Source organism: Mustela putorius, unplaced genomic scaffold (assembly GCF_011764305.1).
Source record: "Mustela putorius furo isolate JIRA1106 unplaced genomic scaffold, ASM1176430v1.1 tig00000196_pilon_pilon_pilon, whole genome shotgun sequence".
Taxonomy (NCBI): Eukaryota; Metazoa; Chordata; class Mammalia; order Carnivora; family Mustelidae; genus Mustela; species Mustela putorius.
In genome coordinates, this window is record NW_025421310.1 from 14,116,356 (window position 1) to 14,132,960 (window position 16,605).

At 53.7% G+C, this 16,605-nt stretch overlaps 1 protein-coding gene across 7 annotated transcripts; it reads right to left on the minus strand.

The window, feature by feature from the left end:
- Positions 1-15,159, minus strand: CBLC (Cbl proto-oncogene C). Of its 7 annotated transcripts, none has more exons than XM_013064071.2 (12): positions 14,730-15,158; positions 11,127-11,273; positions 10,780-10,936; positions 10,417-10,538; positions 8,875-9,012; positions 6,085-6,172; positions 5,260-5,391; positions 3,658-3,816; positions 3,195-3,263; positions 2,365-2,510; positions 364-539; positions 1-246 (listed from the first exon to the last, which is right to left on the minus strand). In XM_013064071.2, the coding sequence occupies exons 1-11, from the start codon at positions 15,080-15,082 to the stop codon at positions 413-415; spliced, it is 1,638 nt and encodes a 545-aa protein (XP_012919525.1). In that variant the 5' UTR covers positions 15,083-15,158; the 3' UTR covers positions 1-246; positions 364-412. The 7 variants fall into 7 exon arrangements, 4 of the variants coding, with proteins under 4 accessions (XP_012919525.1, XP_012919529.1, XP_012919527.1 ...); XR_006605832.1 differs by lacking the exon at positions 1-246 and adding an exon at positions 1,042-1,164 and having other exon boundaries at positions 494-539; positions 14,730-15,159; XM_013064075.2 differs by lacking the exon at positions 11,127-11,273.
- Positions 15,160-16,605: the final 1,446 nt, after the last annotated feature.

Genomic DNA, 16,605 nt, shown 5'->3' on the forward strand with positions numbered 1-16,605 from the left:
TGAGGACAACCAGGTTTGGCAGTTTATTATTCAGAAACCCCTTCCAGCCCCAGGGCTCCCTTTAGCAGCACATTTGGGGCCCTGTGAGGCAGAAAGAGAGGTAGGTTAGATGGTATCCCAGCCCGGGTTGGGGGAAAGGCAGGGCCAGGCCCAGGGAGGGAACCTGGCTGGGGCTGCGGTGGCCTGGGCAGGGAATCACGGGCCTCCCAGGCACAGCCGGAGGGATGACTTTTCCCTTAGGTGTTTCTGCAGTGGAGAGAGTTTGAAGAGGGCTGTCGATTTCCTAGTGTTTCCCTTCTGCTCCCCCAATCCCGTCTTCCCGCACACCCAGGGGTCTTGGACCCCAGCTGCCTCTCCACTTACCCCGGGGCTTCCTCCCTGGCCTGAGGGCTGGAGGTGATTTGCCACGGAGCTAACTCCACAGTCTTAATTCTTGGAAAGGAAAGAGGGCCCTGAAGTCTGGGGAGGGCCAGAGGTGCCTCAGTCTTAATTCTTGGAAAAGAAAGAGGGCCCGGAAGTCTGGGGAGGGCCAGAGGTGCCTGGAGGGAGGAGATTAAGAAATGTCACAGCTGAGCTACTGTCTTTTCATTTCATAGGTCCAGACAGTGATAACACTTTGGTGGCTGGGGGGAGGAGGAGGGAGGGACAGTACAACAGAAGTGTCCCTGGTCCATGTTGCTTTTTTCCCTAGGACTTCTGGCTTAAGTAGGAAGTTTTGTTTGTCCATCCATCTACACATTCCTCCATCCATCCGTCCGTCCGTCCACCCATCCATCCATCTTTCCTTTCTTCCTTCCTTCCGTCCATCTATTCATCCACCCACCCATGCTTTCATCCATCTATCTGTCCATCTTTCCATCCATCCATCGACCTACCCGTCTATCCATCCATCCATCCATCCATCCATCCATCCATCTCACAAATATTCTCAGAATCTACAGTGTGTCTGGCACTATTCTAGGTTCTGAAGAGAGAGCTATGAACCAGGCACACAAATCTCTGTCCTCATGAAACTGATGATCTACTGAGCACGAGGCTTACCATGAATAATCAGCTCACAGATAAGGAAAATATCCAGAGAGTGAGTAATCAGTGCACGATACCATGAGTAATCAGTGCACGGACAAGGAAACATCCAGAGAGTGTTAAATGTTCTTCAAGGAACTGAAACGGCATGGGGAGAGTGGGGGATGACTAGATGTAAGAGAGGCCATGGAAGACCTCTGGGAAGGGGGCGGGGAATTACACAGAAGGCTGAGAGTAAGAAAGATGTAGTCAGAGGTCCTGAGATGGGTGGTGGGCTTGCTAGCCCATTAGAAGGGGCAGGGGTTCACTGCTGCTGAAGAGGAGTTGGGGGGATGGTAAGCGGTCAGAGAGGTGGGGAGGGGTCAGATCCCCCAGGCCTTGTGGGCTGCAGAGAGCATGTTGGCTTTTTCTTGGAACCCTGGGGAGCAGCAGGCAGGGGCTTCTTAGAGGTCAGGGAGGGATGTGAATCCAGGTTACACTCAGTCTTGCTCATTTCAGCAGAACCTGGGGGTCCCATGCGAGGCTTATTGCTATTCTCTATGGAGACAGGATGGGAGAGGTCCCCAGGGGCCAGCAAGGTGCTGGGGTCCCACCGAATGACGGGCTTGCTGCCTAGAGGGGGGTTTCTCAGGTGGGGAACCGCAGTGTGGGAGTGGCCTACGCAGACCCCCAGGACATGAACACAGCCCCTTTTGCCCCATGCTCACAGCGGCCCAACCCCCGCCCCCACACAGCCGGGACTGGCATGGTGCCCATTTCACAGAGAGGAGCACAGAGGCCCACTGGAGTGGAGGACAGAGTCTGGAGTCTAGAGCCAGGGGCCTGGGGGCCAGTCCCAACTCTCTCTCTTGAGCTGGTGGCCTCCACATCGGGCTCTGCGTAAGAGGGATCAGAACAGTACCTGCCTCCCTGGGTTGTCATGACAATTAAATCAATAGGTCAAGAGCAGTGCCAGGCATAGAGCAAGTTCTGCATACGTTAACCATTTTCATTCTGGCGGTCACTTTGCTGGGCAGCGGCACCCCCCCCCCGCCCCCCAAGGACCACCTCTCTCTTGCTGCGTGTTTTGAAGAACAAAGGGGTAGGAGTTGACTAGGATTTGAATTGGGCAGGTTTGGGGAGCAGAGGAAAGGGCATGCCAGCGGAGGGCCTAGCTGAGGCAACAGTGCACCCCTGTGGCCCCCCTTGGCCCCCCATTTGGGCTGTGTCCCCCTCATTGTCCTCAGGGAGCCAGCTAAGTGCCTCCTAATGTTTCCATTTGCTTTTGGCTGCAGGTCTGGATCTGTTTTTAGCTTCCCTGGCTGGTGTCCCCGCCACCCCCCCTTCCTGCTGGCTCACTTGTTTGCTGCGGTCGAATCGTGTTCCCGGACTTCCTGAGCTGTTTGTTTGAAGACAGCCCTGTATTGATTGAATCTTGCGTGTGCTTGGCCTGAGACGCTAGCAGAGACGGGCCCCTCCCCAGCAGGCCAGGGGCTCGGAAAATCCTGGGGTAGGAAGTATGGGGTGGGGGAGAGAAAGAAGGCTGGGGCTTGCTTAGAAAATAAGCAGCTGATTTGAGGTTTCTCTAAGTGCCCCCCAAACACCAAATTCTCTTCGAGTGCAATCACCTCTGAGCCTTCTTCCTCTGGAAAGTGAAGAGGGGAACAGTTTTTGACTCCATGGGCTGCTGGGGACACCCAGTTCAAGGAATTTATTCAAAGTCTCTTCACTGAATACCCAATGTGTGTCAGGTACTGTTCTAGACTCTGGAGACATACCAGAGAAGGCAGAGGCCTAAAGACTGTCCTCTGGCAGGTGGTGAAAAGAACTATGGAAATCAGCAGCACAGGGGTTTTGGCGGCGGGGGGGGGGGGGGTTCTTATTATCAGTAAAATAAGGTGGTCAGGGAAGGCCTCCCTGAGGAGGAGATGAGAAAGCAAGCCTGGGGAAAGGAGGTGTAGGCAGAAGGAACAGCTGGTGCAAAGGCCCTGGGGTAAGACATGACCGGGATGCTGGACGGAGAGTCAGGAAGCCAGTGAGGGATAACTAAGGACGAGAACAAGAGGGCGTAGAGGATCGTCCAGCACCTTGTCAATGGGCGCAAAGATGAGTGCTGGGCCTGGGGCCCCTGAGAGACCCCAGGCTGAGTAAGACCTGAGCTGCCCACCTCAGACCAGCGCCTGACTCACCACTTTCAGCCGGCCTTTAGCGGGAGACACACTCAGCTGAGGGGGCTGTGGGGGTGCTGAGGAAACCACCTAGGAGAGACAGAGGGTGAGGAGGGGACCGAAAGCTGCCATTGTCTGCCCCCCTACGTGTCCTTCTGCTCAGAGTCCCAGCATTCAGGCACTCTTCTGGCTTTGGAGATAGAATGGAGAAGGCAAAGTCCTAACCCTTAGGAAAGTTACAGCTGGAGAAAGAGCCCTGGATTCTTGGGGGAAGCAAAGGTCCAGCTTCTAGGACCCCAGAATCCTGTCGCCAGCTGCCTCCCCATTCAGATCCAGGAGTCTAGACCCCCAGTCCCCTCCTCAGACCGAGGAGGGAGGTCTTCAGTCTCCTCCCCCCATGAGTCCAGTCCCCTCCTCCCTCCGACTCAGAAGTCTAGGCCCCCAGCCTCCTCCCTCAGACCCAGGAGTCCCTGGCCCCGCTCACCTGTCCCAGCTCCTCCTCCTCATCTTCCTGGTCACTGCTATCCCTCAGGTGCTCAGCAGTGGCCCTGGCTTCCGCTGGCCTCACTTGGAATTGGATACTCACGGCCTCTTGGCCCTTGATCTCTCTGCGGCAGAAGGGGCAGGTCTGGCTATCTGAGTGCTAGGAGTAGGGTGGGAAGGGCCTGGGTCAGGTTCTCCCTGTCCTCCACCATGTCCCTTGGGATCACAAGAGTCTACATCCCCAACAGTGATGTGCTGAGGAGAGATGGAGGGAGATGGAGAGAGAGGGAGAGGAGTCAGGAGGAGAGGAGCTGGGGGGGGAATATGGGGGGGAGGGGGTTGGGAGCAGGGTCAGGAGGGGCACGAGTGGGGAGCCCCGTGGAGCCAGGGTGTTGCGGGGTGAGGGGCTTAGCTGTCCACAGCAATGCTGTTGCCTAGAAGTGCCCAAGTTACTTGCCGGGGCCCCTATGAACTTTGGTGAGCCCCATAGAGACATCTGCCTTGCAGCCACCACTGGGGCCAGTGTTATGGCTCTTATGATCCAGGATACACCTCGGCGACAGCCACCCGTGAGCTCCGAAGAACCAGATGATGACTCACAGGTCCTGGGGGTTACGTGGCCCCACAGCGAGGTCCTGGGTGTAGAGAGAGGGAAGGTGCACACACCCGGGGCTCTGCCTTTATTAAGGGATAAGTGGAGTGTCTAGGGATTCATCAGTTCACTCTTTGTTAGTGAATTTGAGGCATTAGAACGTGGGAAGAACAAAGCAGGGTCTTCCAGGGTCAGTCATCTGACCGGTTCCCCTGGGCTTTCTAAACGGGGTACTTCATGAGCTGGGTGGCCTGGTTCCTTATCGGATTTTGCTAGCAGCTGCGTCCTACAGCTGGCAATATGTGTATCCAACATGAAAGTCTTTGGAACGCATGCCTCAGCCATCAGATACTTGTCCAACACCTCCATTACCATCAAAAACCCAGGGCACCTGGGTGGCTCAGTTGGTTAAGCAACTGTCTTCAGCTCAGGTCATGATCCCGGAGTCCTGGGGTTGAGTCCCGCATATGGGGAGTCTGCTTCTCCCTTTGACCTTCTCCCCTCTTATGCTCTCTCTCTCTCAAATAAATAAAATCTTAAAAAAATTAATGTCAGGTTCTATACTACCTAGGGGTCAAGAGCCCCAGCTTCCCAGGGGGCCTTTGCAGAGGGTTTTGTGGGCTTGGATCCTCACTATAGCCCTTGGGAGGTTGGCTACTGTTAGCCCCGTTCTCCAGGGGTGGAGCCCAAGGCTCAGAGAGGGGAAGCCACTGGAACCCAGATCGCCCAGCCAAGGAACAGGGAACAAGGAGCCCTTTCCACGGATAATAACGCAGCCGGAGAAGGAAGAGCGGAGGTTAGAGACACAGAGCAAGATGGAGACAGAGGCACAGAGAGAGCTGGGTTCCCATTCATCACTCCTGAGGGACCCTGAGCACATCTCTGCTCTCCCTGGGCCTCAGTTTCCCCATATGATCCATAAGCATTGCCCTATGTCGGTGATCCTCCAGGAGGGACTTGTGCCGTAAAGTCGGGGGAGAATGGGCAGGATGGTAGGGCGGTCAGACGCACGCGCCAGGCAGCCAGACAGCGGCTACAGAGCAGGTGCCCACAGGGCTCGATTTTCACGTCCTTGACGCTCTCTGCGCAGATCTTACAGAGCTCGAACGTGGAGTCCATGGCCCAGTAGAGCTGCAGCTGCTCCTAGCAGGCGAGAAGACGGGGAGGATGGCAAGGGGCCTGTCAGCCACGGGGATCCAAGTCAGGCCACAGGAAGAAAGCCCCAAACTTTTGTGCCAGCCCTGAGCCCTCTGAAGTTCAAGGTCGTGTATTCAGCAGACTCCTCCTTGTACCTTGTTGTGGGCCTCTGTCTCTAGGGTGGTCTACACTCAGGGTTGCCAGATTTAGCAACTAAAAATATAGCACGCCCTGTTAAAGCTGATTTCTGGATAAATGAAGTGGAATTTTTTAAGATCTAAGTATATCCCAGATAGTGTGTGGGATATACTTATACCAAAAGGTTTCACTTGGCATTTCTCTCTCACCCATGGGGTGGCTGTAAAGACTAGAAGCTATACAGGGGCTGTCATCGGGGGAAGTTCAAGTGCATCAGCCATTCCAATAATCTCAGCAGTATCATTTCCTAGTTTAATCCCCGCAAAAACCCCTGGGGAGGAGGCAGGAGGAACCGTAGTTTCCAGAGAAGGAACAGAGGCAGAGACTAAGCGATTGAACCCAGCTCACATGGCCACTGCACCAGCACACTTACCCAAGGCCTCTGGGATTCTAGGCCTGACTCTGAGGGAGAGAATTCAGGAATTGAGGCACAGTGTGGGGGGTGAGGGATAGGGCAGGAAGCAGGGATGGGGCGGGGGGAGGCAGAGGGCGTGACCTCACCTCCGACACACGGATGTAGGGATGGGGTTTCGTCTGGTAGAGCTCAGTCAGGTCTGGGTTGTGGTTCTTCCCGTCTGGGTAGAGGTAGCTGGGCAAAGGGAAGAGAGGGGGTACTAGGGACATCTAACATCCCCCACCCCAAGCAGCAAGGGCTCCCCGGACTCTGCCATAGGCCCACGGCCCCTGGATGAGCATCTCTCCCAAACCCATCATTGGCCTAGGAATCTCTTCCCTTCCCTCTCCTCCCATTGGGACTTTCCAGGGCAAGTGGTATCTCCTCGGATCCCAGGGCAGGGCCATATCCCCTCAGAGCCCCCCCAAAAGGCACATTAGACCTAAGTGTCCCAAGGTCTGGAAACACAAATCAGATCAACAGGAACCAGGAAACTGAGAAACCAGGAAACCCCAGTCTTCACCCTCCCAGGGAGCCCCCGTCCTTGAGTGTTCAACTCCAAATATAGGAGTATCTTAGGTCATGCATTGCTAGAGCAACCAGATCCTAGTCTTGGATTAGCAAATCAGAAGGACCCTTCTAGACTGTCTACACTCCTGACTTCACATATAGTTACGGAAGTTCACTGCAGGAAAGGTAACAGCTCAAGGCCACACAGCAGGGCCTGGAGGGCTGTGGGCAAGGTCTGAGAACTGGGCTGTGCACCCTCTGGGTCACTACTGTACCCTATAGCGGTGCCACGGGTCCCCTGAGCCTGGTGGTTTGCCTGGCCAGCCAGGTAGAGCAGAACAGGTAGAGCTCTCCCACAAACACACTGTGTGCCCTGCGCTGGGCAACTCTACCTCCCTGCACTCAGTTTTCCTTTCTGTAAAATGGACATAATCATGTCCGGGGAGGAGGGGGCAGGGCAAAGATTGTTGACGGCCATAAAACGCTTCCTCCACACCTAAACACATCCAAAGAGAGAACTGCTATGATCAGCTTTAGACCCCACAAGCCACCTCACTGTATGGTAGAAAGTGCTTGGAGTCTCTTTGCCTCTCTCCTTGATCTGTCCATCTTTATAATGGGTAGTGGGATCTGTGTGCTGGGCAGGATGGGGCAGAGGAACAGGTTAAGCCAGATTGATGATGTTCATATTCATTTCATTTCTAGAATCTCTTTTCTCCAATGAAGTCTGACCTGGAACTCAAGACACTGTGGTGGGTGAAGGTCCGTATCTGAGCCTAGCCTCAAGTCCCAGCCCATGAGCTCAGTGGCTGTGTGACCCCGGTGAGTGGCTCTGTCTCTCTGTGCCTCACTTTTTCTTATTTGTCAAGTCGGGATATACTAGTATAACCAATAGAGCCTCATTATTCTTGGATTCCCTTTCTGCAGATGTGTCTCCCTGCTAACATCTGTCACCCTCAAATCCATAGTCATGGTACTCTTGTGGTCACTCACCAACTGCACATCCTGTCAAAACCCTGAGTCACCTGATGCGTTTCCGGCTGAGGCTGGAGAAGGGGACACTCAGTCTTTTCATTTCATTTCCTCACGCTATAAACGAGCATCCTTATCAGTGCATTTAGTGCCATGTTTTTTTGCATTTTTATGCATTTTGTCAGTGATTTCGCTGTTTTAAATGTCCCTGAGACAGTGTTGGGAGTGCTGTCCAGTGTCCCTAAGCACAAGGCTGGGCTGCGCCTTATAGGGAATATACACGTGTCAGATGAGCTTTATTTAGACTTGACTTCACTGTCAAAGCACGGACTACACATAAAATAAGGTGTCTTTAGGCAGAAAAGCACATAAAGGTTGCTACTGATTACCAATAAGGTAGCAACTGGTTGACAAAAATGTGACCAGATAGGACGCCCGGCTGGCGCAGTCCGTAGAGCTTGGGACTCTAGATCTCGGGGTCATGAGTTAAAGCCCCACACTGGGTGTGCAGCCTACTTAAAATAAAAAAAAAAAAAAATATGGGACCAGAATCTTGCAGGAAACTACACTTGTATATGCCCCATATGCCGTGGCTCAGTGTTCTATAAATCAGTGTTTGTGGGGACTTTACAGAACTACCATGAATAACAACAAAAGAGAACGGACTGCGTATCTATCTGTCTCACATCGTATCATTTAGGTACGCCTGGTAAGAAAGCTCTGGCTAAAGGTTCGGGGAGAGACTCACCTTTTCCCACTCCCCTCCGACCCAGGGCAGCTTCTGAAAGAGAAGCTGGGGGGCGGCCAAGGCTGGAAGTTGAAAAGACCTGTCCAGCTGTCTGCCCAGTTCTTTCTCCTGGTCTAGATTCTAGCACAGGGTGTGGGTATCTAGAAGCCAAAGATTTTCAGCAGAATTCCTAGGAACAGAGCCAGTGGGGTCGGCTCCCACACACTCCTTGCAGCCACTTGCTAGTGCCCATGGCCGCTTTCCATGAACCAGAAAAGGTGGCCCGGGGGCGCCTGGGTGGCTCAGCTGGTTAGGTTTCAGACACTTGATTTCAGCTCAGGTCATGACCTCAGGGTTGTGAGATCAAGGCCTGGGTCGGGCTCCAGGCTTAGTGTAGCGCCTGCTAAACTCTCTCTCTCTCTTCCTCTGCCCCTCCTCCTGCTTGCATGTGCCTGTAGTACTCGAGCTCTCTCTCTCTGCTTCTAAATAAATAAAATCTTTAAAAAAAAAAAAAAAAAAAAATAGCTCCAAGACCCTCGTCTGCCGCCTACTGGAACAACGTAGTATTGCAAACGAGCAATGTCTGCCCTGCCACCTGGGCCCTGAGGGATCTTGGCAGTGCTCAACACAAGCTACTTTTCCAAGCGCATTCTGCTGACACCCTCCCCCTGCCAAGATGGCGACTCACAAGCCTTCTTTTTGTCCATCCAGGAGTGCTTGGAACAGGGGTTTGTTGAGAGGGATGGTCTGCAGGATGCTGCCATCTGAGCTCACGTATCCAATGGCCCATTGACCCAGGCGAGTGCAGCTGGGTCGGAAGATGTAACTGGAGGAAGAGGTTGGTAGGACGGGGTCAGGGAGTGGTCACTGCTGTCCCACTGGGGACTTCCCAGCTGCCCATTCTGTTGGAGATCCAGGTGTCTAAGTCGTTGTCCTTTATAATCTAGCTTCCCACCTTTTCATCAATGAGCATTAAAATTCTTATCCTCCTCTATAGGGAATTACCTGCTGCTTTACCTGCTTGTCTCTTCCTCCTCCTTCACTGGGGCTCAGACAAGGTTGTTTTTATCTTGGCCAATCAGTGCCTTTTTTAGGACCCCTGACCATAGTAACCACAGAGATTTTTTTTTGCTAGAAGTATCAGGAGCAAGGTACCCTATTCCTACAGAGGTTGCTAAGCTGGTAGAGTGTACAGCTGGGGCTTCTATAAACTTTTTGCCACCATAAGAAGAGACCATGTCTGAGAATGAAGCAAACACAGAGGGAAGTAGACACAGGGAAGACACTGATCCCTGACAATAGCATTTGAGCACCTAGATCCAGCTGTGCCTGAAACCCCACACCTGGTCTTTTCAATCACGAGAATTTATCCATCCCTTTTCCTTTCCCTTTAAACCAGTATGAAGTGTAACTGGGAGAGTGCTAACATACTTGGCGTTACTGGAGTCAGCCTTGCAAGACTCATGAATCTGACCTCCTATACCCTCAACATCCAGGTGTTCCAGGTAGCTCAGTCCCTCAATGCTTAGCCCTCTGGGAGGGCCCAACAGCTCAAGTTTCTTGGCTTGAAATCTTTTAAGGACTCAGGTATTTGGATCTCAGTCTCCTACTCCAGCAAGTGTGTGTGTGTGGGGGGTCATATAAAAATTTTTTTTAAAAAGATTTTATTTATTTATTTGACAGAGATCACAAGTAGGCAGAGAGGCAGGCAGAGAGAGAGTGGGGGGAAGCAGGCTTCCCGCCGAGCAGAGAGTCCAACATGGGGCCTGATCCCAGGACCCTGGGATCATGACCCGAGCCGAAGGCAGAGGCTTTAACACACTGAGCCACCCAGGCACCCCTTAAAAATTTTTTTTGACAGACGGTACAATATGAGCTCTGACTCATCAGAAATGGATCTTATCCTGGGGCAGGGTCTTCAGCCCTCGGCCTCGGTATTGTTCCTTTAGCTGCTGGATTGTGGGAAGGTGTATTGTGAGAGTGTCAGAAGAATGCACGTCGAAAGGTGGTGCATGGTGAGCACTACCCAAGATCATTAGGTTCCTGGGAGGTCCCAGGATGAGGCACTCAGCATCTTACCTCTCAGTGCTCTGCAGTCTGGGTTCTCAGGTTCTTCAGCCCTTCAGTTCTTACTCCCCAAAGACTGGCTGGGCTCCCCCAACACCCTAGCCCAGGATCCAGACCCTGGAGCCCCCAGCAGCCTCCTCCTCCTACGGCCCAGCCCTTTTACCTGCCTGGCTTGTCTCTGCAGGTCTGCAGACGCTCTTGGACCTCATCATATGTGAGGAAGGCCATGTAGCCCGGGTGGTTGACTGCCAGGAGCTGCCAGTTCCTGAGGAGTGTTGGCCACGGCTGGAGTGGGGAGGCAAGTGGGTCAGGGAGGGGCCGAGGAAGCCGCCCACCTCTCATGCCTCCCGGGGTCTCAGTCACCCTGCTTTCACCTGGGGCGGGCCTCAGGAATCTGATACAGAAGACCCCAGATCCTCCCTTTCCCAGGAACCACAGGTCTGGGATCCCAGCCCCTCTTTTCTCACCAACCTCTCCTTCCCCCAGGACCCAAGAGTCTGGGCTTCCAGCCTTGGCCTTTGCTGACCTGGAAGAGCCTGGTGAAGATGTCAAACTCGAAGATGGACACGTGGCCACTGCAGGTGAGATTAATGGTGGAGCGCAAGGCCAGGGCCGTGGAGCCTGACTCCACTGGGTGGCAGGTGCACAAGAGTGACTCAAACTCAGCCCAGGGCAGCACACACCTGGATGGAGGGGGTGGGGTATGCAGCGGAGGAACCTGGATGGGAAGACCTCTGAGGAGGAGGTGGCTGGGGGCCTGGACTGCTGGGTCTGAGGGAGGAGGTGGCTGGGGGCTGGACTCCTGGGTCCCCTAGGGCAGGGACAGGAGGAGGCGCTGGAGCTAAGGGGCCCCGGGGACAGGTGCTAACTCACCGGGCTCCACAGTGCTCCCTCCAGAAGGCATGGGCCTGCGCCTTGGTGGGCTGGTAGGTGTGCCCACAGTACTCTCCCTTGGGGAAGAGTGCACCCAGTTCCGCGTGCATGTAACTGAAGATGAGGGCCAGCTTGGCCAGCTGTCGCCTGTGGGGATGGGCTCTGAGGACCTGGACTGGACTCCGGGCCTCCCACCGACACCTGCACCCACTGTAGGAAAGACCCACAGGCACCAGGCCCCCAGACTCTGTAACCAAGAAGTCGATTCCAAGATGGCCTATGGCAGCGCCGACACCTCCTCTCTGTGAACCTCAGTTTCCTTACCCATGAAGAAAAGGGAGGCACTGCCCAGGATCCCAGTCATCCTCCAGCAAACAGACCCCAGCCTCCACCTGCCGCCCCCAGGGGTGCCTTATCAGAGGTGGAGCCCATGAGAGCCGAGGGCATTGGGAGCAGTCTGAGAGCAGGTTGCGCTGGGAACCTTCTTGGTTTTAGCAGCCCTGGGGCGGGGGTGGACCCCTGTGCCTTCTCCTGCCAGTGGCCTCCCTGGGGTATGGGTCAGGATGGGGGGGGTGCAGAAAAGGGTAGCTCTGACATTTAGCTGCAGCATTTTGGGGAGGTTCCTTTATTCCCCCTTATGTCAGTTTCCCCAACTGTGACATGGGTATAAGTGCAGCCCCTGTCTCAGAGGGGCAGCAGAGAATGCCCAGCGTACCTGACGTGCAGCCAGCACTCAGTGCACATTCATTTTTTACTATTGGCTTTATTATTATTATTATTTTTAAAGATTTTATTTAGGGATGCCTGGGTGGCTCAGTTGGTTAAGCATCTGCCTTCAGCTCAGGTCATGATCCCAGAGTCCTAGGATGGAGCCCCATGTGTGAGGCTTCCTGCTCAGCGGGGAGCCTGCTTCTCCCTCTTCTCCCTTCCTGTGCTCTATCTCTGTCTCTTTCTTTCAAATAAATAAAATAAATAAATAATCCTTTTTTCTTTTTTAAAAAGAGGGGTCTCTCCTCTTTAATAAAAAACATTAAAGATTTTATTTGTTTATTTCAGAGAGAGAGTGAGCATGAGAGAAAGACAGAGAGAAAGCACATGAGGAGGGGCAGAGGCAGAGGGAGAAGCAGGCTCCCCGCTGAGCAAGGAGCCAATGCAGGGCTCCATCCCAGGACCCTGGGATCATGACCTGAGCTGAAGACAGATGCTTAACTGACTGAGCCACCCAGGTGCCCCAGATTTTGGAAAAAGAAAATGTGAACTATCTTATTAATTATTGCTTTATACTGATTACAAGTTGAGATAATATTTTGGATAGTGTGAGTTGAGTAAAGGGAATGTTATCAAAACTCACTGCACCTGTTAAAAAATTTTTTTTCTTGGGGCCTCCGGCTGGTTCAATTGGTAGAGCAGGTGACTCCTGATCTTGGGGGTGTGAGTTCGAGCCCCATGTTGGGTGTAGAGATTTTTTTTTGAAATATTTTATTTATTTATTTGACAGAGATCACAAGTAGGCAGAGTCAGGCAGAGAGAGAGAGAGAGAGGAGAAAGCAGACTCCCTACAGATCAGAGAGCCAGATGTGGGGCTCCATCCCAGGACTCTGGGATCATGACCTGAGCCAAAGGCAGAGACTTTAACCTACTGAGCCACCCAGATGCCCGGGGTGTAGAGATTATTTTAAAATAAAATCTTAAAAAAAATCTTTCTGTAATATGTCTATTGGAAAATAAAAGATTATGTATGTGGGCTGCATTAGATTTTTAGTGGGGAGTGTTGTTCTAAAATCTTCTTCAGAGAGTTTCTAGAACCCTAGTAACTAGAACACTCAACTCAGATGCTCACTAAGCCCCTATGCTTCCTAGTTTCTAGAACAGTGATTCTCAGTGGAGTTATACCACCTTTCTAAGGAGTTTTGAGAAATTTACTTGACATAGCCATTATGATAGGGAGCCTAAATTGTGGGGGACAGTCCCCTGTAGCAAAATTTGCCCACATCCCACTCCACTTTCCAATGTCCCATCAGGCATCCATGAAAGTGGAGAATCTATTTTAAATGATCTAAACCTAAACCCAATTCCATTTTACAAAAGCGTTTTCTGCACATCTTAAATTATTTTTACAGAAATTCGATGATCCTCTGTAGGGAAGGGAGACTGGCTCAGTGACATAGGGATTCTCCCTAGAGGTGCCAATGTTTGACTAGCCCATTCTGCTTCCTAGAATAATTATAATCGTGTCCTGGCATTTTTAAAAAAAATTTTATTTATTTATTAGACAGAGATCACAGGTAGGCAGAGAGGCAGGCAGAGAGAGAGGAGGAAGCAGGCTCCCTGCCATGCCAAGCAGAGAGTCCAATGTGGGGCTCGATCCCAGGACCCTGGAATCATGACCCAAGCTGAAGGCAGAGGCTTAACCCATTGAGCCACCCAGGCGCCCCATGTCCTGGCATTTTCATTGGAAACACAGATAACGTTACTATGAAGGACATTCTTTTTTTTTTTTTTTAATAATCTCTTATAATACAGTTTGGGTGTTATAGTGATTAAAAAAAAAGATTTATTTATTTATTTATTTGACAGAGAGAGAGAGAGAGAGAGATCACAAGTAGGCGGAGAGGCAGGCAGTGAGAGAGAGGAGGAAGCAGGCTCCCCACGGAACAGAGAGCCCAATGCGGGACTCGATCCCAGGACCCTGGGATCATAACCTGAGCTGAAGGCAGAGGCTTTAACCCACTGAACCACCCAGGCGCCACTTGGGTATTATAATAATTTTTTTTAAAATTATGCATAGTTTAACCTATGCATTTTTTAAAAAAATATTTTATTTATTTATTTTACAGAGAGAGAGAAAGAGGGAACACAAGCAGGCGGCATGGGAGAGGGAGAAGCAGTCTCCCCGCCAAGCAGGGAGCCCGATGCAGGGCTCGATCCCAGGACCCGGGGATCATGACCTGAGCTGAAGGCAGACACTTAACCGACTGAGCCACCCAGGTGCCCCTAACCTTTGCAGTTCATTTCAGGATGAATTTGAGGAGACAAAAGTATTTGCCTGACAGGGTTGAGAGCAGCTGGTCCGGACCTTGTTTTGAGCTGGGCTCTAAAGCCCAGACCTCACCTGCTCCTGTCACTCAGCAGCGCCTTCCCCAGAGTTCAGAAGGGGGGGGGGAGCTACAGATAAGCCCTGGGTCCTGAGCTAGGTGTTCCTCAGGAACCAAGACGGGGTGGGGGGTGGGGGCTGTGTGTCCCCACAGGCAGGGGCAGTGATGGAAGTGTCAGTCCATCCCTCCTCATGCAAGAAGCTCCCTGGGGACCCTACATTCCCAGGATGTATGTCTAGTTTTCTGGGAGAGTGGGGCGATGTGAAGCGGGCTGCTGGTTGGCCATGAAAGAGGAGAAATGGGGAACTGAGGGCATAGGTGTCCAAAGAAAGAAAAAACTGGGTTGTTCGGTTTTACAGGTTCTCAGGGAGCGGGGCTTGGGGCTTGGACTCCTGGGTCTGAGGGAGGAGGGGGCGGGGGGCCTGGACGCCTGGGTCTGACGGAGAAGGGGGCTGGGGGCCCGGACTCCTGATCCCATGTCTTCTCTGGGGCCAGGGCGGCTGCTCACCTGAGTCTGGAGCCCTCCCGGAAGAGCTCGTCGTTGGCAGTCCTCTCACCCCGGGGTGGCAGCAGTGCCGCCACCTGCCTGCTCTTGGCCTCCAGGTTGTGAAGGTGGACGATGAGAAAGTCCCTCGCACCACCGGGACCCTCGGGGCCGCCTCCGCCGGCCGCCCGCCGGGCGTGGGCCACCTGGCGCAGCAGCTGCACGATGCGGGGCAGCAGGTCTCGCAGCGAGGGGGGGCTGGAGGCAAGCCGGGGGTCCCCGCACTGCCCTTCCAGGCGCTGCAGCCGCCTCACCGCCCGGCCGAGCGCGCGGGCCTCTCCCGACGGCCACCCCCAGGGGTCTGCCGCGGCAGCCATGGGCCCCCGGGTTCCGGGGAAGGTAGGCCCGCGGCAGGCCAAGGTGCGGCCCCGCCCAGGGTGGGGGCGGGCCCCGGAGCCAAAGGTGAGGGGGCGGGCCCCGGAGAAGCAGGGAGGGGACACAGGTGCAGTGTCTCTGGAGGAGGCGGAGTCTGGGGGAATCTGGCACTTGAGTTCCTAGAGATGGGGTTCGAAGGTCTGATCCCCTAAAGAGAGCTGGATGGGGTGGCTGCGGTGGGTGGACATGGGAGAAGACTTCAGTGGGTAGGAATTGTAGGTAGGACGCCTGGGTCCCTTCTGAGGCCGACTGGAGCCTGGGTCCCAAGGTTGCAGTGGAGGAGGGGCTGGGGGAGACCTGAGGCTTTGGGGGCTGGGGGAAGGGCTGGGAGCTTAGCTATCCAAACCCTGCGGGGAGGTGGGGCTGGGACGGAGCACTCCTGGGGCTTTCGGACCCAGGTTTGGATCTTCGGCTAGGGCGTAGGATTAAAGATCAGAGAGCTGAACTTTTTAGGAGTAAAGGTCGGGGAGATAGTGCGATTCCTTTGTCTCGGACAAGGAAAGCATAGAATGACCAGACTCCTTGGTCCCCTAGTAGCAGGGGTTGGGTGTCTGAGGGAGCAGGAGCTTGGCAACATAATTCCTGAGTCCCCACTTGAGGGGCCTGCGGGAAATCAGGCCAGAGTTGAGACGCGGAGATTTCCAGAGGAGGCGGGTCCCTCAGGAGATGAGGCGGGAAGATGGGGTTCAAGAATGCGGGGGTTGGGGCGCCTGGGGGGCTCAGTGGGTTAAGCCGCTGCCTTCGGCTCGGGTCATGATCTCAGGGTCCTGGGATCGAGTCCCGCATCGGGCTCTCTGCTCAGCAGGGAGCCTGCTTCCCTTTCTCTCTCTCTCTCTCTGCCTGCCTCTCTGCCTACTTGTGATCTCTGTCTGTCAAATAAATAAATAAAATCTTAAAAAAAAAAAAAAAAGAATGCGGGGGTCAAGGCGCGTCTGGTAGGCTCAGGGCTGGAGGAGCGTGGTTTTCTCCCCAACCTGCGCAATCCGTAGCATCAGCCCAACTCCGGCTGTGCGCTAGGCAGCCACCTGAGGGCGCTGTGGGCCGGGCAGACGGTCCCTGCGTTCCAGGCATCCCTTTGAGGTGTAGAAAGGTGAAAGGGGTTTAGCTGAGCTCTCATCCTAAACTCCTTTCCCCACTCAGTCCTCATTCCGTCTTAGACCACGAGAAGTCTTTTTTAAAGATTTTATTTGTGTATTAAAGAGAGAGCGCGCCAGCACAAGCAGGGGAAGCAGCAGGCAGAGGGAGAAGCAGGCGCCCCACTGAGCAAGGAGCCCGATGCGGGACTCGATCCTAGGACGCTGGGATCACAACCGGAGCTGAAGGCAGATCCACCCAGGTGTCTATTTAGAGCCGGAGAACTCTTCACTTACAGGGTCCTCAACGTTGCATCTCAACCCCAGCAAAGACTGGGGTCGTTGCAGTCCGGATGGCGGGGTCTGTCTTCCAGCTCTTGGCATTTCTGCCC

Coding starts and splice junctions, on each gene's coding strand:
- CBLC (XM_013064071.2), bottom strand. CDS start 15,082: ATGGCTGCCGCGGCAGACCCCTGGGGGTGGCCGTCGGGAGAGGCCCGC. Junction 6,173..8,874: donor GATGGACAAAAAGAAGGCTT/GTGAGTCGCCAT, acceptor CCCTTTGCCCAG/CTACCTCTACCCAGACGGGA. Junction 3,817..5,259: donor GCTGTCTGGCTGCCTGGCGC/GTGCGTCTGACC, acceptor CCCTACTCCTAG/CACTCAGATAGCCAGACCTG.